The sequence below is a fragment of the Schistocerca serialis genome, chromosome 6 (assembly GCF_023864345.2).
Source record: "Schistocerca serialis cubense isolate TAMUIC-IGC-003099 chromosome 6, iqSchSeri2.2, whole genome shotgun sequence".
NCBI lineage: Eukaryota > Metazoa > Arthropoda > Insecta > Orthoptera > Acrididae > Schistocerca > Schistocerca serialis.
In genome coordinates, this window is record NC_064643.1 from 566923092 (window position 1) to 566943546 (window position 20455).

General features: G+C 36.6%; 1 protein-coding gene across 5 annotated transcripts in view; it reads left to right on the plus strand.

Annotated features, from left to right (window-relative positions):
- The first annotated feature begins 2500 nt into the window (after positions 1-2500).
- Positions 2501-20455, plus strand: part of LOC126484483 (zip homologous protein 2-like) — a 116096-nt gene continuing 98141 nt past the window's right edge. For 3 of the 5 annotated variants that reach the window (XR_007587862.1, XM_050108013.1, XM_050108012.1), the window contains exons 1-4: positions 2649-3024; positions 3389-3453; positions 4606-4725; positions 5464-5546. Coding sequence is in view for 4 of the 5 variants with exons in the window: in XM_050108013.1 (XP_049963970.1) it covers positions 2913-3024; positions 3389-3453; positions 4606-4725; positions 5464-5546 (380 nt within the window). In the remaining variant the exon portion in view is untranslated. Of the gene's footprint in view, positions 2618-2648; positions 3025-3388; positions 3454-4605; positions 4726-5463; positions 5547-20455 lie in introns of those variants that run through there. The other 2 variants (XM_050108015.1, XM_050108014.1) reach the window with 2 other exon arrangements.

A 20455-nucleotide genomic window follows, 5' to 3' on the forward strand; every position in this document is an offset into this window, starting at 1 on the left:
ACACACACACACTTGGTGAACCGTTACAAAGTACCTTGGTTCCGTTTACTCACAGTATGTCTTGTCTACGCCTTCAGACTAGGCATCCATATTCCAAAAAGTCAGTTCAATGCCTGGCGCTTTTTATTCTGCAGGCATTTTTAGGCTCTACCGAAGCTGCCACATCCGGTGAGTTGACAAAAAGCAGTTATTTCGGAAATAAATTCGAACAACGTTTATATTCTTAGTGAATCTGCAGAAATGCTACCCGGTTTTTTTGTTTTACTGAACAGAAAAGTGCACGTTCTTTTCTTCATCCAAGTAATCCGTCGAGATACGTGTTTCCCCGGTGTGGTCTGTCAATTTTAAGAACCCTGCGCATCACTATCAAGAGCCAGCCATAATCTCTGCTACCAGTGGACCGATATGCGCCTTCTTTGCAGTAGGGTCCCTGAGTGTATTCGCTATTTTAATTTTTTCTGCTATCAGATATGTTACATGACAGTTCTCAGAAAAACTGGGAAACGTATGCCGAGGTTTTCTGAAACATGCCTTTGTCACCTTTCAAGGTAAATTCCTGTTACTACTCTGTCAGAAAATGGGTGAAGGCTTTTTTTTCTTTTTTAAATATTCGTCTACTGCTGGTTGTAATTACAAGCGTATAGTGGCTCAGTTATCATATCCACGTCCAGTTTTTCTGTTAATGTATCAGACATTTTTCAACATTACCTACTTTCATAAATTCATTGACCTATGAGCACTTTTAGAAACAGTTGTGCTAATTTGAAAATTCCAGAAACTGTAAAGATTACTTGTGAATCGTTCTAAGGTGTGTAAGAATAAATGACAAACACGTTTAACTGAAACCAAGTGTACGCTGAGCTGCCTCTGACTGAGGGTGGTTTCTGCGTCGTTGTATGAGAGAAATTTTTTGATTTTGCTTGAACTTCTCTGTGAGCGTCCCCCCAACACATCAACGTGCGGCGTCTCTGATTACAAAAGTCCAAAACCATGTAACCAACAGACATGCTCAAGATAGATAAATAGACGTACTTTACAAGGAAATAGAGGAATTCAGTATCACACTGGTCGACAACTGGAAAGTGACAGTACCATTGTTTTTTTCGTCAGCGTTAAAGATCGGTAAATTACTTATACTAAAAATGTGTAGTCTACAACCCGCTTGTTCTAAGCTACACTGATATGTTTTATTGTGGATAATAATTTTTCGGTAAGTGGTCTTCGGAAACACAGAAACACATTACGTACCGCTACCTCTTTGTTTGAACAATTAGTACCGACTGTGATAAATTGTCACTATCAGTATGATGAAAATATTACTCGAGCACCTGTATTCAGTTTCGAGAAGACGTGTTGCTTTCCTCTTTGCCCAAAATGTATTAGTATCTGAATGTCTTAGTATACTTGGTACTCGAAGCGCCCAAGTATGTGAATCATACAGACGGTCAGTGTAATTCGCATTTCATCTGAATTGAAGTATCTTGTCCATAATTTAACTTAAGACAACGCAGAACCTCTCAACTTCATTTTCTTTCCAAATTTTATTACGTGATTAAACTCATGCCGGTATAGCTGAACCGATGTAGGTGGTCGTTCGTTCTACATGTTCTAAAACATTCGAAGATAGATCTTAATGAACAAGAATGATCTACAAAGTACATTTCACGGTCAAGTTAGGTAGAAGACAAAAATTGTAGAAAATTGAGTAAAATAGCAAGCGATGCGCTTTGAAGCCTACTACAGCTTTGTAAACTTTAACAAAGTTCCACTCAGGAAGCACACATGCTGAAATTGAACATGAGATACATCAGAAAACACTAGCATCAAACCATGCAAATTGACATTGCCATAAATGTAGATAATTTTTCTTTCGTGTGGCGAATCCGCAGCTGCATCATTTGCCGGTGGACGCTAGGAAGAAGCGCTACATTCAGTTTTGGCGGGCTACGCAACCCGCCGCTCAAAATGAAATGCCACAAGCAAAAGAAGAATTTTTTTACAGGAACGTTAATAATTATGAGCATGCGATTAATAGCGAATATGTTCGTAGGAATAACGAAGAGGAGCAAAGTGAAGGCGAAAAGCAAGAATGAAGTACAAGAATCTCTACACAAAAAGAATGAACCTGATAGCAACAGGAAACAATATAGACTCAAAATTCTAGTTTTTTTCTCCATTTCAATAGTTTTGCTCCTACCGATCGTTTCTTCCGCAGAACTCCCTTGCTGTTTGACATCTGAGCCGCCCGCCAGCTTACCATGAACGTCGTCTGCATCTACACCTGTGGTAGCGCCGTAGTTGGGAAAAGTGGTCGGGTCTTCCGACTTCGTCACTTTGAATCGTTCCGACATTTCTGCACGAGACTATTTACGCGATTACAATGTCGCACACACGAAGCTCTCGCGAAGAAGACGCACATGCAACTTCACGCCGCTCTGTTGGCAGCCTTACACCGGCTAAGCACAGTGGCGATCTGTGCGCCACTAGCGCTCCCGGTGTCAGCTGTGAACATGCATCCCCACCACACTCCGTGACGTTTGTTAGCAACACTTTTTTTGAATTTCAAGAGATGTGCCGCCGTGGTGATGGACAGATGTGCACTATATAACGTTGTTTGGTAAAGTGATGTTTTATTTAATCGAAAATACACATTTGAGAGGTTAATTTTATTTCTAAGGACAAAGACGATTCTGTAATGCAATAAGCAAATCAGAGATTTATCTACAAGATAATGTGAATTATCTGTATGATTACTCTTTGGCATGTGTTCTCACCCGGAAAAGTGTTGGAGGGAAGTTTGAAGTGTTATAAACTTCGTCATTCTAATTCAGCTGTTCTTTCAAGTGTGCAGGCTATATAAACTGAAGAGAAACCCTAAATGTGCTTTAAATTGTTCTCTCTAATCGAAGAAGATGGACTGGATCCACTGCAATTCTTGTTATACACAGCCGTCAGAAATTCGTGAAAGAAAATTCTTACTAACTAGCTGTGGTCATATCTATTGCAGCGAGTGCTTAAAATCGAGTAATTACGAAGTTTGTATTTAAATGAATAGTGTCACATTATTTGAACTTGAGTAATCTTCCTATGATTGTAGTATCGTGTTCTGAAACAGAAATCAAAAAAGAAACTAGTTTCCTAGTTTTCTACGATTACTTACTATAAATACAGCAATTGTATATACAAATCATTGAAAACAGAGTAACTATTTGATATCACGATATTTCGCCTTGACATTTTTGCAATGTCATCAGCAGTAGTTTTGCACGTTATCTACTTCATTCTGCCATTTCTTGACTTAGACCTATGTGGAGGGACTGTGAGACTTATCTATATACTTAAACCAGTGTGAGTAAAGAAATAATGTGATGCCCTTTATTAATTACAGCAATTTTGCAACAGAAGTGTGGTGTATGTGGCAATCAGTACACAACAACTCAGTTAACATCGAAAGTAAGTACTTGCATCACATTTAAAACATTCAGTTACGTAAACAAACAGCAGGTATATCTTGTACATATTTCTCAACCATATATGACAACATTATTGGAAGATCCTGTTTATCACATTTAGCTTATGTATTAGTTGTTTTCCTTTTCTTTATTCATATTTAGATGGCGCCGTACGATCACTCATTGTATATTAGTCTGTATACAGCAACAGAGTGAATAATCCAGACCAATATTTACAAAATGTGTTGGGTACTTCCAATATTGTTTACAGTAGGATAGCTAATAAAGATTTAGAAAGGAGAAAGCAATGATGCTCTGGTTTACTTCTCATGACCTGTTGAACGAGGTATGTCATTAGCAAATGGCAACAACAACTGAAATATTGTTGAGTAATTTAATCATCCTATTCCTGGAACATTCAAATGCATTCAAAAAGATAGTAGGCCTGCACAAGAAGAATTTCACTCTTGACTAATATATGATAATGTGGTATGATGAAGAGGCTGGATGAAATGTGAATACCTCTTACAGAAACAAACAACAAGAACATTGCAGTTATTACTGTTGTCTCATAGCAAAATAATGTCATGTGTGGCTAGCAGAGTATGTAGACCTTTCTGCTGTGTATACTGTGTTTTTAAAATAGTAGCTGGTGTAGCCTATTTTTCTATGTCTTTATATATGATTGTGTGTGTGTGTGTGTGTGTGTGTGTGTGTGTGTAAAATTCATAGTTCATAAATTTTTAAAGTAAGATAGAAACACTGAACCAGACAATTTGTTGTGATAACATCTCAAAACTATAAGTTCTTTACCTTACTTTTGGTTGTATTTAGTGAAGGCAACTTACTGTAGTTCTTTGCTGCATGTTTGTGAACATTCTTCTGTAGGCTACTCCATTTCCTCAGTACAAAAACAAAAACTTAAAAATAATATATTTTTACACTTCCTCTTTATGTATTTTCATCTACTATAGCCCTGTGTTTTCTCTGCCCCTCAGTTATTTGCACAATAAGTTATTCTATCAATCTGCAGAAATTCAGTCACATTAATGTTTTATTAATATTTACCCATCTGGTCACAAAATTTAGTCTCCCAGGTTAACTGTCCTCATAGTAATAGTGCCTCATTTATTTATTATAATTTCTTTTGCAGATGAGACCAGATGTGCAAGAATATTTCACTTCACCAGATGAATTTCTAAATAAACTGATTCAAATACTTGCATTTCAAAATGGGCACCGTATGCGCATGATTGCTCATCTTAAAGCTCTGGTAATACAACTGAAGCTACAACTCATCCTCTTTTTAGTACTTTATATGAAATTCCATTCAATTTACAAGCTTTTAATCTATGATCAGTGTCAAATAAAATATCAAAAGCTTTAGTTACTGACAACAATGAGGGACGAAACATTACAATGTCCTGTCTAGAAACCCTTCACAAAACACAATCTATTCAGTAACCAATGTTGACATAGAATTATTTACAAAAGAAAAATCACAACAAAACAAAAATTAAAGTTACAGGCAAGTTGTCCATAGTCAGACTCATTTAAAATAGCCTAGCAAATTTCCTTTCGTGGTAATTCAATTAGTCTTACGTACTCCACTTCCCATAGCAAAGAATACCATCACAATATTTAGCAACACTTATTTTATTATGTTGTACTTATTCTGCATTTATGTAGGGAAATAGTTCTACCTAAATATAAATACAGTGGGTACTCCATTGCAAGTTTTATTGATGTATTAACATTTTTAAATATGGGCTACCAACAAACATTTTCCTTCAGACACTCCATAAATTTGTATTTCAAAGCTGTTTACCCTGAAAGACATGTCTTCAATGAACATGGCACGATGGAAAAATTCATTACTATTATAATTAGTTCTCATGCCGAAAGTTGAACGCAAGGCACACTGTATCTTAAGAAACTCCACATTTGCTTGAAGTAATTAGAAAGTAAGAAATACATCAGAAAAAAGTAATAGCTTTTTCCTTATCTACAGGATCTTAAGTATAAAGCAGCAAAACAAGAAATCAAACGACTGCATGATATCATAAGATCATTCCAGAAAAAGCTGAGTAATATGTAAGTATTTTACATCTGTGTGCAACACTTTTATTACAGTGATGATTGTTGGAGGAAATCACGTACTGTGTTTGTGTGTGTGTGTGTGCGTGTGTGTATGTGCGACAGGGAGAGAGAGAAGGGGGAGGGGAGAGAGAGAGAGACCACTGGTGCAGTTACGTTATGAGCTTCACAGAAGTTATCAGCAGTTGATTACATACTTCCTATTCCTGTTTTGAATACACAGATTTAAAAAGTAATAAAGCAAGCACTCTAGATAATATGAAGCTGATCAGTGTATCTGAATATTGTCTGACTATAATTTTTGTCTGAACATATTGTATATTAGTAGCCTGGAGTTGTAAGGCCTTTTTTAAACATTGTAACTAATAATTTACATCATAATTTGAAGCTCTAGTAGTTTGGTAATAGTTACTGGTTGCTGTTGAGAATTTGTATAGGTACATGAACGTGGAACACAACAGTGATAGATAAACAGTAGCACAGTAGTGTGAAGTCCATGCCGAGGTCATTCAGCTGTTGGTGCCCATATGGTATACATTTAGATGGGTTCTTTTGTGAGGGAAGTATGGAAAAAATATGTACTACTCACCAACCTACACAGCAGACTGTGAGGTTGATCACCATCGGTAACCCTCCAGACTTTTAATGCTGTGAATATGCCTTGACGCAGCATAACTCATGTTGCACAAATTCCATGGACCAAAGTGATTGTATATTTAAGAACGACAACATTAGTGACTTCCAACAGACTTTGTATAGAGTTTCAAAACTTTATGAAGTTTTCTTGTGTTCCTTGCTGACACCACACTAAATGATGAAAGAAAATATGTTTCTCTTCCTACATTTTCATTGTTTGTGTAATAAAATGGCAGCACCAGGCATGACTTTTAATTTATTGCTTCTTTATTATTAACTCTATTCACAACACATTTGCAGATGTTATCAACATATACCACAGAATGTAAGTGAATAATTGTATCAATGGATGATGCAGAGGTTTGGAGATGTGACTTTTTTTTTACACATGTGAGTTCAGTTCTCAAAAGAAATGGGGGTGGTAGTTTACTGTTACTCTGCTATCTGAGTGTCTGCTGTCATTTTGTGATGCATTCCTAAATGATTGAAAGTGGCTTTACAATTAGCCAAGTGTTAGCAGAAGTCAAGGAATCAACATTCAAGACATTTGATTCTAACTTGTAAAAAAATTATAAATAGGTAAGTTCTAACTACCAATCTATTGAACTTAGACAACATCTGTTAGTTTATCATGACTGAAGGATAGACCCAGTAGCATACTAAGTGGTAAGATATCTTGCTTTAAATTTTCTGTAAGGTGCCTATAATTTTCTACTGCAAATGACTACGATATCTGTTATTTCGACTCACTCCAAAGTTTCCTGAATACAGCAAATTTCTCAAGCTACACTCAGCAGAGTGTATGTTATCAATTTTGTGAAGCAGACAACCAATGTATTTTACGTCCAATAATATCTCCAAAACTTTTTGTCTATTACATAACTGCTCTGCATGCTCAGATGTATTGATCTATTAGTTATGTTCACACTAAACTCCACCCAGTAAACTCTTTTTACTGTTACATCATCTACTGTAATTGTCTTACCAAAACAAATTATACAATTTCACAAGCTGCAGTATGGTTGCAAATTGAACAGTGATCCAGAAAGTGTAGAATATATTTCTTTATTTTCGTCTGTGATCACAAAGTGTTATGTCCTCAGACTACCAGTTTCGGTCAGCGATGACCATCTTCAGATATGTTTTAAAAACATGTCCTAATGCAATGGAGCCATAGTGGCATCATAAAAAGATAAGTCCACAATCAGCTCAGTATTATCATACATAAATGAAATAATGTATATACTAGAGTAATTTTGTTAACAGTGCTAATATGGCAGTTTGTTTTGAACAGAAGCAGTAGTAGTAGAAGTATACATTATATTTCATTTATGCTGAGCTGATGTTATATTTATCTTTTGACAATGCCACTATGGCTCCATTATATTAAAACAAGTCTTAAGATGGTCATTGCTGACCGAAACCAGTAGCCTGAGGACATAACATTTTGTGATCATAGACAGAAATAAAGAAATTGATTCTAAATTATACAATAATTCACGGCAGCTAAGAACCCAAGCTACTCTTTGATTAGTGTTTTCTCTTTGCACATGGTTGGAGGAACCCTGCCAAAGGTGGACAATGAATGGCCAGCAGCAGTGGTCTTGCATCAGTCCCACCGTGCATTACTCTTCCCTGCTCATTCTCCAGATTTGAACTGCTACAAAACATCACAAACTACAGCAAAACATCACTATACAAAAATATAAGTATTGCATTATTCCACCTGTTTGTTTGTATTTGAATATGCAAGGAAAATTTCTTGTTCTAATCACTGTCAGAAATTCTGTTCTTTGATATATTTCTCTGGTATAAATTAGCATGTGTTCCAAGGCACATCAAAACATGAGTTAAATCACATAACCCTTGAGTAATAATAACCTTTAAATTGTAACAAAGTAACTAAGGGAGATGATGAAGAGACTGAAGAAATGTATGATGGGATAAAAGAAATTATCCAGATAGTTAAGGGAGACAAAAATTTAATAGTAATGAGGAACTGGAATTCAATAGCAGGAAAACAAAGAGAAGGAAAAAGAGTAGATGAATATGAACAGGAGGGAAAAGAATGAAAGAGGAAGCCGCCTGGTAGAATTCTGCACAGAGCAGAGCTTACATCATTCATCCAAGCCTCAGTAGTGTGTTTACATTTTGTGGCATGCAGTTGCAGCTGTAGCGGTTATAATGCTAAGTACTAACAAATTTACTGTGCATTGTTATACAGGTATTAAATTTAATAGTTTTCAGCAGTGTTTTGTGCTGTTTGTGGCGATTTAATAAAGTTTTGGAAACGTATGTTCACTGTGTTTTTAAGAGTTTTCTGTACGTTGAAGTCATTTAGTAAATTTCTAGCTTTAGTTTTCAACTGACATTTTATTGTTTCTAGTGAAATATTTAAGTAAAATTTTCGTTCATGTTTTAACTTCATTGAGTGTTCTAGTGGCTGCTAAAATTTTTGGTTTTAGCTAATAATTTTGTGAAGTTTTGTTAGTGTTTATATCAGCTGTGGTGTAGTAGTATAATACAAGTAGTTGCTTTCTTAGTAGACAGAGAATTTTGAGATTGTTATTGTTAGTTCTATAAATAGTTCTGCTGGTATAACTGAACTTAGGTAATGTAAACATGTAGTTTTTTTCAGTAACTGTAAAATTTTACTGTGGGTGAGAAGTGTGGGCTCTGTCATAGGTTTGTGAGTAGTGGGTTATGGTGTGGGATTTGTTCAATTTATTTTCATTGGGGGGGGGGGGGGGGGAAGCCAGTGGGCATTCTAACAAAATCCTCTCCTAGGAATGCAGAATCTGTAGTAGAAATAAGTTGATAGAGGAGCAGAAGCATAAGATCTGTGCTCTTTACGTGCAGTTACAACATGCAAAGGAGGAACTAGATAGGTTGAAGAGGGTGAAGGGTGGTGGGGAATGTGAACTGGCAGTTGGCAAGAAGGCAGCTAGGAAGAGGAGGTATTCAGACAGTCATACTTTGTGTATATGCAATAGATATGACTAGCTGTCAGATTTGCGTGGAGAGCAGCCTCTTGTAGCTGTATATGTAGGGAACATGCAGCAGTCCTCAGCAGTTAGGGGGCTTAGGTCAGTTGCAAAGTCTAACAGAAAGAAGAAGGTTCTGCTGCTAGGTAGTTCACATGGTAGAGGTGTGGGCCAGCAGTTGCAGGAACTGTTGGGGAGTGAGTACCAGGTCACCAGCATTGTGAAGCCTAGTGCAGGGTTGACTCATGTGACTGATAGCATAGGGAAGTTATGTGGGAATTTTACAAAGGAGTATCAGGTACTGACACGTTCCATGACCTTGAAGATTTGCTCCTCAATTTGGTCCTATGGAACTTGACATGTAAGTAAATGAAAATAAGCATAATTTAATCATCGCTAACACTTGGTTTAAGAATCATGAATGAACATTAGATACATGGAAGAGACCTGGAGACTCTGGAAGATTTCAGATTGATAGAGTTATGGTAAGACAGAGATTTTGGAACCAGATTTTAAATTGTAAGACATTTCCAGGTTCAAATGTGGTCTCTGACCATGATTTGTTGGTTATGAACTGTTGGTTAAAACTGAAGAAATTTCAAAAAAGTAGGAATTTAAGGAGATGGAACCTGGACAAACTGAAAGACCCAGAGGATATTGAGAGTTTCAGAAGGAGCAGTAGGGAATGGTTGACAAGAACAGGGGAAAGGAATGCAGTAGTGGAATAATTGGTAGCTTTGAGAGATGAAATAGTGAAAGCAGCAGAGGATCAAGTAGGTAAAAAGATGAGGGCTATTAGAAATACAAATGTCTAAAAAATGAGATCTGCAGGAAGTGCAAAATGGCTAAGCAGGAATGACTAGATGACAAATATAAGGATTTAGAAGCATATATCACTAGGGGAAAGACAGATATCTCCTATAGGAAAATTAAAGGGTCCTTTGGAGAAAAGGAATCTACCTGTATGAGTATAAAAAGCTCTGATGAAAAATAGGTCCTAAGCAAAGATGGGAAAGCTGAAATGTGGAGAGAGTAGTATATAGAGGGCCTATACAAGAGATATGTACTTGAGGGCAATATTACAGAAATGGAGGAGGACGCAGATGAATATGCGATGGGAGACACGATACTGTGTGAAGAATTAGACAAAGTACTGATAGACCTAAGTCAAAACAAGGCCCCAGGAGTAGACAACAACTACTGAGCCAACCACGACAAAACTCTTCCATTGGTGAGCAAGACATATATGAGACAGGTGAAATACTCTCAGGCTTCAAGAAAAATATAATAATCCAATTCCAAAGAAAGCATTTGATGTCAGTCATGAAAATTACTGTACTATCAGCTTAATAAGACTTGGTGGCAAAATATTAACACGAATTCTTTACAGAAGAATGGAAAAACTGGTGGAAGTTGACCTCAGTGAAGATCAGTTTGTATTCTGGAGAAATATAGGAACACGTGAGGCAATGCTGATTCTATGACTTCTCAAAGAAAATAGGTTAAGGAAAGGCAAACCTATGTTTATGGCATTTGTAGACTTCGAGGAAGCTTTTGACAGTGTGGACTGGAATACTCTCTTTGAAATTCTGAGGACAGAAGGAGTAAAATACAGGAAGAAAAAGGCTATTTACAATTTGTACAGACACTAGTCAACAGTTATAAATAGTTTGAGGGACATGAAAGGGAGGCAGTGGCTGAGAAGGGAGTGAGGTTGTAGCCTGTCCCAGATGTTATTCAGTCTGTACATTGAACAAGCAGTAAAGGAAACCAAAGAAAAATGAGGAATAGGAATTAAAGTTCAGGGAGAAGAAATGACATTGTAATTCTGTCAGAGACAGCAAAGGACTTGAAACAATGATATAAGATGAACATCAACAAAAGCAAAAGAAGGATAATAGAATGTGGTTGAATTAAATCAGTTGGAGGGAATTAGATTAGGAAAAGACATGTATAGCAGTAGATGAGCTTTGCTATTTGGGCTAAAGTAACTGATAATGGCCAAACTAGAGAGGATATAAAGTACAGACTGGCAATGGCAGGAAATGCATTTCTGAACAAGAGAAATTTGTGAACATTGAGTGCAGATGTGCCAGGAAGTCTTTTGTGGAATTGTTTGTATGGAGTGTAACCATGTATGGAAGTGAAGCATGGGTGATAAGCATTTTAGACAAGAAGAGAATGGAAGCTTTTGAAATATGCTGCTACAGAAGAATGCTGAAGATTATATGGATAGATCACATAACTAATGAGGAGGTACTGAATAGAATTGGGGAGAAAAGAAATTTTGCCATAACCTGACTAGAAGAAGGTATTGATTGGTAGTACACGTTCTGAGACATCAAGAGGTCACCAGTTTGTTACTAGAGGGTGGGGAAGGGGGGGGGGGGACATGGAGGGAGATCAAGAGATGAATTCAGTAAGCAGATTCAAAAGGATGTGGGTTGCAGTCAAAGATGAAGAGACATGCACAGGATAGAGTAGCATGGAGAGCTGCATTGAACCAATTATGGATGTAACAGATTATTAACTGAAGCTGAAGTTTGGTCTAAGAGAAAGGGAAAAAGACTTGAACTACTGTCACTTAATTTTGAAAATCATACACAATTTGTGTATAGCAGTGGTGTATCAGTAATCATTTCCAAGTATGGAACTGGAATATCTGAACCTTCCAAGGATGACAGAAGAATACAAAAAAACCCTCATTAAAATATATTTGAGCTGGGGCAAAACAGAGCAAAGGTGGGAAACATGGGAAACCTCCTACCACAGAAATATCCCTATCTCTTATGGCATAGTGGTCCTGTCTTCCACATGTTATATTTTCCAAACCTACTGGACAATAGACTGGTGCTCCCCAACAATGCTGAGGGAACTTCAGTCCACTGTGTGGAGCAGACTACATCCAGCATGCAAATGGTTTCTCTAGTTACTTGGATAACCTTTCCCAAAGGGCCAAATCTTGCCTGCCTGCAACCTTATGTGTTGTCTTTATGGTAAGTAGCTATCTGTCTTTTCCTACATTGTTGATTTTCCTACTGATCCATAATATAATCTCTGTAGCTGTTAATACTTGGGTTGTCTTGCACCTACTTGCAGCAGTTTAGGCAGAAAGTTACAATGTAGCAATAATCCCACATAATTTCTTTTACATTTATTGTTGCTAAGTCATATGAATCTAATCCACCAACGCAAACTTTAAAATATGATACTTAATTTCATACTTTAAAAAATTTATAAAATCATCAAAATTTAAAATCTAATCTAGGTTTTGGAAGCTTAGCTTGAACTATACACTGCAAAATGTAAAGCTTAATTCAAAACAGCCTATTAAATCATTAAGGGTCAATCAATCAATCAATAAGGGTCATTGCAAATTTTGGTGATAAACATCTTAGTAAATTAGCTTATTACGCCTATTTTCACTCATTGCTTGTATATGGCATCATATTTTGGGGTAATTCATTACTGAGGAATAAAGTATTTATTGCACAAAAGCGTGTAATCAGAATAAGAGCTGGAGTCCACCCAAGATCATCCTGCAGACATTTATTTAAGGATCTAGGGATATTCGCAGTAGCTTCTCAGTATATATACTCTCTTATGAAATTTGTTATTAACAACCAAACCCAATTCAAAAGTAATAGCAGTGTGCATAACTACAATACTAGGAGAAAGGATGATCTTCACTATTCAAGATTAAATCTAACTTTGGCACAGAAAGGGGTGAATTATACTGCCACTAAAGTCTTTGGTCACTTACCAAATACGAGGTGCATTGAAGTCCTAAGGCCTCCGATTTTTTTTCTCCGGACTGGAAAGAGAGAGAAACATGCGCATTGTTTTAAAATGTGGCCACGTTCATTGTCAATACGTCCCAGAGATGACAGCACCGTACGGCAGATGGAATTTTACCGCCAGCGGCGAGAATGAGAACTGTTTTAAATACTTAAAATGGCGACGTTTTCCTTACTTGAACAGCGTGCAATCATTCGTTTTCTGAATTTGCGTGGTGTGAAACCAATTGAAATTCATTGACAGTTGAAGGAGACATGTGGTGATGGAGTTATGGATGTGTCGAAAGTACGTTCGTGGGTGAAACAGTTTAATGAAGGCAGAACATCATGTGACAACAAACCGAAACAACCTCGGGCTCGCACAAGCTGGTCTGACGACGTTATCGAGAAAGTGGAGAGAATTGTTTTGGGGGATCGCCGAATGATTGTTGAACAGATCGCCTCCAGAGTTGGCATTTCTGTGGGTTCTGTGCACACAATGCTGCATGACGACCTGAAAATGCGAAAAGTGTCATCCAGGTGGGTGCCACGAATGCTGACGGACGACCACATGGCTGCCCGTGTGGCATGTTGCCAAGCAATGTTGATGCGCAAAGACAGCATGAAGGGGACTTTCTTTTCGTTGGTTGTGACAATGGATGAGACGTGGATGCCATTTTTCAATCCAGTCAGCTCAATGGAAGCACACAGATTCACCGCCACCAAAAAAATTTCGGGTAACCGCCAGTGCTGAAAAAATGATGGTGTCCATGTTCTGGGACAGCGAGGGCGTAATCCTTACCCATTGCATTCCAAAGGGCACTACAGTAACAGGTGCATCCTACGAAAATGTTTTGAAGAACAAATTCCTTCCTGCACTGCAACAAAAACGTCCGGGAAGGGCTGCGCGTGTGCTGTTTCACCAAGACAACGCACCCGCACATCGAGCTAACGTTACCCAACAGTTTCTTCGTGGTAACAACTTTGAAGTGATTCCTCATGCTTCCTACTCACCTGACCTGGTTCCTAGTGACTTTTGGCTTTTTCCAACAATGAAAGACACTGTCCGTGGCCGCACTTTCACCAGCAGTGCTGCTATTGCCTCAGCGATTTTCCAGTGGTCAAAACAGACTCCTAAAGAAGCCTTCGCCGCTGCCATGGAATCATGGCGTCAGCGTTGTGAAAAATGTGTACGTCTGGAGGGCGATTACGTCGAGAAGTAACGCCAGTTTCATCGATTTCAGGTGAGTAGTTAATTAGAAAAAAAATCGGAGGCCTTAGAACTTGAATGCACCTCGTAGTATCAAAAGTTTGACAGATAACCAACAAGTATTTAAGAAGAAATTAAAAGAATTTCTGAATGACAACTCCTTCTACTCCATAGAGGAATTTTTAGATATAAATTTTAAAAAAAGAAAAAACCAAACAAAAATATTATTTAAAAATAATTAAAAAAAAACAAAAAAAGAAAAAAGTTGTTATATTAACTTAATTATGTTGTTAAATTAACTTAATTATGTCATGTATTGGAAAATTTGACTCGTTCCACATCATTACGAAATATCGTATTCATGATCCATGGAACTAGTATTAAACTAATCTAATCTCTAATAATTTACAAAGCTATAAACTCCTTAGGTCATCTAGTCTCGATGGAGTGCTTCATGTGAAGTCAGTTTGGGTATGCAATAAACTGACAGTAGGGAGGAGATTGAGCTACAAGACCTATAAGTAAGCAGCCATTACATTCAGTTCCTTCACTGATCCCTTGATTTTTTTGCTTTGCAAGACTTCCTCCCATACTAATGTGTATGTCCGCACTTTCTCTGTACTATATATATCTCCTGCTTCCCTGCAGTCCCCATTTCTGTCAATCAGTGGGAGTTATTGTCCAGTCCTCTTTACTGGAATTTGATCCAAGCATTTCCAGTCATAAGCCCTTCAACTGCTGAAAAGAGTTGGTTTAGGCTCATAATTTATCAATGTAAAAGCCATCTGCAACATGGTACTGCCCAGAGAGACTTTACATTACGCCAGAGATTTTATATACAAGGCCTACAAAGTGAATAAACTTTAAAAAACAAGGAGATGAACTTCTGTACCTTTTAATTTTCAGTTCTTGATGAAAATTACAGTGCTGGTATTTGATGTACAGTACTCACAACAATTCAGTAAATTTGCAGTCTTGCATCCAGAGGACATTACAAATTATCCTTCGGAAAACTGGAAATTATGATTTTCACATCTTGATTTGTTGATTAATGTTTAATGTTCATCACAGAAAAAATTATACAGTTACAATTTTTAAATATGGAAGCAGCACCACAGCATGAGGAAATACAATGTAGTCATTATTCACTATTTATAAAAAATTGAAAACTATAAATTTTCACATTTCCAGTCCATAAGACATTACAGTATCAAAGTAGGTATTTTGCAGTATTTAGAAAATGTTTAGCCTTATAACAGCGTTATCTGAACTTAATAAAACAGAGAGAGAGTACCAGTCTTATGCTGTATTTCACATATTATGGAAAACACTGACAAGAAGAAGGGACAGGATGGTAGGACTTGTGCTAAGAAATCACAGAATAACTTCCATCTTACTTGAGGGAGCTGTAGACGAAGACAAAGATTGTAATATAAACAACAAATAATTGAAGACATAAGGTGCAAGTGCTACTTTGACTTGAAGGGGTTATCTGAAGAGAGGAATTTGTGGTGTATCACATCAACTCAGTCAGTAATTAAACTTTTACTATTTGAACCAGTGTAGACAAAAAAAGATTTTACCATACAGGTACCCAACTTTATAGGAACAATGTTACAATGTTCACACTGTGCACTGCAGGAGATGCATTCTAAGTAGTGTTAGTGTCTTGATTTGCCATTGCCAGAACACTGACACACATTGCAGGTTGAAGATGAGCACAGGGAGGGAGGTAGTCAACATCCCATTGGAGATGTTTCTGGTAGCAGTAGAGGAATCTCTAGTGCGGTTCCAGGCTGTGATGGATGCAGGTGGTAATCACACTGCAATGTAAACATGTTCTTATAAATATTTCCAAAAAGTTTCTTTGTCCTGTGATCAATTGTTTTTTTATGGGGGGGGGGCCTCTTAAGCAGTGAAAGTTTAATTGTAACAATCCTTTATTTTGAATGGTTTGAAAGTTAAAAGCTTGTACATATTTTTAATTTTATTTATTTATTTGTCAGGTTACAAATTCATTAAACATTTTGAACACTTCACAGTAAATTAATAACAATTCATGGTACATTTTTGACAGTCATTTTTTAATCTCAGAAGAATATGTCATATTGCTTGTTTTAGCACATCTTTGCAGTCCATTATGACAACAGCAGTGACTGCGATGTGACCTAGCAGTTCATCTCACATATATATCTTTTATTCTGTATGCCTGTTTCCATCCAAACTCAAAAACAGAAATTTAATTATGTTGAACCACAGTCACATGGCAGGTATGACTGGCATTAGTTTTGGACATGTGCTGTTAGAAATATCATTGCTTCTATAAAACAATCGTCAGTGGAGAATTTTGTGCTGTTGTGGTTGTCAGTGATTTGCCTAGCACGTAATGAATACGCTGATACACTCATGCTGGTTAGGTGTTAATGGCTTCTATAATGATACTACTATGACCGCTCCATCAATTAGGGAAAGTGCAGTTGAGGTGAGAACTCATATGATTGGTAAAATGTGGAAGGATCCATCATTCTGTAAGTTCATTTCCAATTGTATGGCCAACACATAATCCTATAGCCAATTAACAAATTTATTTTCCGAAAGAATTGAATTGAATTGAATGAATTGGATTGAATGAAATTTTATTGTCATTTAGCTATTACACCAATTGACAAAGTCAAGTTACATATATACAAGTTATACAGCAATTATACATGAAGATCAGTATGTCACTATTGGTTTTCCATAAAATACATTATTTAAAATCAAGTAATATGAAAACATTAATCAGTTAAAGAAATTATGCTGTACTCTCCAAACCGGTACCACTATGATATTTTACAGTCATAATATTCCTGAAGTGAGTAGCAAGGATTTGCAGCTAACCAACTGAATAATTTGTCTTCAAATAAATCAAATGGAGCCTCTACCCATTCTAGTGGCAGTTTGTTAGTTAAACATCTTCATACCCACCACTTCACAGCTGTTCAGTGACTTGGATAATCTGTAGTAAGGTATGTCAAGATGGCTACTATTTCTGGTTCCATGAGAGTGTACATCTCTTCTATGCTGGTATTCTGATAAGTTGCTATTTATATGCAGTAGGGCAGTGTAAATATACAAGTTTATAACAGTTAATATTTTTAAGTTTATAAACAGTTGTTTACAGTGGGCCAGTTTATCAGTTTGTGATAATTCGAATTACTTTCTTCTGAAGTATCAAAATGTCCTGAAGGTGTGAGCTATTGCACCATATTAAAAGCCCATAAGATATAATGCTTTGAAAAAAAAAAAAACAAAGTAGGCTAATCATCTTACATAGGCCGCAGGTACATGGTTTTTTTAATTCCTTAACAAATACACCTCTCTAGACAACCTTGCACTAATGTATTTAATATGTGGCTCCCAAGTCAATTTACTACCTATAACAGTACCTAAGAAGTTAAAACTATCCATGAAGTCTGCTACTGGCAGAACTCTTAAACTAAATACAATCTTTTGAGTTTTACTCTCATTAAGCAGGAACCCATTAGCTCGAAACCGGACTGATACTTGTGATATTGTGTCATTTGCCATAGTTTGGAGCATATGCATGTCTGAGCTGATATAGAAAAAAGTGGTATCATCTGCATAGAGAATGGAGTGAGTATTTATGTAAGATGGTAGATCGTTTGTCATTAGGATAAATAGCAGAGGTTTACCAATACAAACAATTTGTTTACGGTTGCTGAGGAAAGATTCGAAGATGTTGTCAACTTCACTGTTTGTGATTTCATAATAAACTAGTTTGTTGAGGAGTGAAATATGCTCCACACAATGGAAGGCTTTGCTAAGATCACAAAAGGTAGCCTGAGCAAAATTTTTTCCTTCATAAGCATTAAGCACTTTTTTAATCAGGGAGTCATTGGCATGGACTGTGGATTTGCCCTTCCTAAAGCCAAATTGTACCACAGTAATAATGTTATTACATGTCGGAGATATTGGGCGACAGCTAGATGGGCAATTTTGGATCCTTTCTTGTAAATGGGCATTACCCTAGATAATTTTAATACATCTGGGAATATTCCTTCAATTAGACATCTGTTTATACATTTAGTAAGAGGATATACTATGTACCCAATTATCATTTTTAACATATTGCAAGAAATACCATATATATCTTCACCATCAGAAGGCCTAAAATTATTTACAACAGTTAAAACAACATCTGGTGTGACCTCTGTTAAAATGAATCTGTCTTTCAGGGTGTAGTCTACATTATGATATTTAATGAGATCAGCTAAAGTTTTTTGCGGCCTCCCAATTCTTTCCCTAATTTGGTTAACAGATTTTATACAGTAGTTATTAAATCCATCTGCTGAAATTTCTACCTCACCTTTCTGCTTGCTTTTGGCCACTGAATTTATTACAGTCCATGCTTTATTGCATTTATTTTTTGATGACTCAATGCTGACCAGGTTATGTTGTTTTTTGGCCTCATTTAAAGCATACTTATATTCCTTTTGTGCTCTTAGTACCTTTGTTTAACCATATCAGTTTTCTGATGTCTGTAAGAATCTCTATACAACAACAACTCCTTTTCAATTGGCTAGTTGAGGGGTATACCACGGATTCTTATCCCTATGTCTATTACTGTTACTTTTAAGGCTAACTTTACACTTGTATTGAGGGCAGTTGGTCTCAATTATATTTAAGAAAGAATGAAAAAATGTATCGAACAATGTAGTGGCAGAGCCCTGGCCATTATTGTTAAACATATGTGGCCAGTCATAATTACTAAGTGAGACTATGAAATCAGACAATTTTTCTCATGTTATTGGTCTTGTGATGACTAGTTTAAGCTCTTTAAACTCCTTATAGTCCATATTAGGCCTATCTGTACCTATTTTTACCCAACCTGAGTCATGGTCCGAGAAATCAAAGACAGCTACACCTGAAGACAGTAACTCTTTATTGACATTTGTAAGTATGCGGACTGTCTTGTGGGTTTGCAGTTCGTAAAAATGAAGTTGAATTGTCGTGACAGGTTTTTAAATTCATTTATGGTGTGCACGTCTTTGTTTACATCAAATGTGGCATTGATGTCACCACCAACCACTATACTATATTTCTTCCACTGAGGACTAAGAAAGAAATTTAGTAAAGTCTAAAGTTTTTCTAAAAATATTAGTGGACTTCTGTCTGGTGATCTATAAAGCCAGTTCATTACTACAATTTATTAATTCTTTCTTAATTTAAATTGATACACCCCCATGAATATGCTGCTCTCTGCTAAAGCTGTTTGCTAAGTGGAAATCATCTAGTTATTCTAGTACATGAAGAGGTATTTCACTCCTTTACACCAGTGCTCACTTAAGTGTGATGCATCAAATAAGTTCTCATTTGCACATTCATTTAAAATTACATGTTTTCCACTTATACTTTCAATATTGAGATAACCTATCTTGAGAGACAAAGCTGGTGAGTAATTTTTTTTTATGGGGACAGTCGTCATTACTGCTTTATTTCTCTCTAGTGTTACCGACATTTATTATATTATTATTATCTTTAATCTGATCATCCACTGTGAATCTGGACAAACCTGTTAGTCTCGGCCCTTCTTTGCTACCTCTAAAAAAGAGTTGCCCCTAAATCTAAGTGGTATTGACTCAGAGCTATCGGTTTTTGCTATGCCTAACTCATTGGCTACTTTTATGATTTCATTACTCACATACTTCTTTCCAAGTTGATTCAGATAAAGACCATGAGCAGGGTGGAATCTTGTACCTAAGTTAGTATATAATAGCAAGTAATTGTGTCCTATTAATGATTATTCTCCTCCAAGTAACATTACTACTAGGAAAAGCATTATACTGAAAGTATTTCTAATACAGCCCTTGTCCATATGAAATCCTTTGCTTCAGATACTTTCATCTGTAGTGTCACAGTGTTGGAGAGACTATATAGGAATATGGAACAGGTAAATGTAGCTATTAACATAGGGAAGCAGCTATTAGAAAGCACATTAATTAAGAACTGTTTTTAAACAGCAGCAATCTATTTGTATTTACTTGGGCTAAATTTAACTTCGTGTAATCAGCTAGATAGACACTACTTTTTGCTGCTGTATATCTTCTGCTACCTGCTGTAAAATCCTGGCAATCATACAAATACTGGAAAGAGCAACAATAACCACTAACCGTAAAGTGCAAGTATTGAGTGGTAGATGAACACCTAGATAAGTATGTGTAGTTTAGATATCAGACAGTTTTCTTCAAAAATAATACTGCAATGCATTGGACTTTCATAAGGCCACTTCTCACAGCA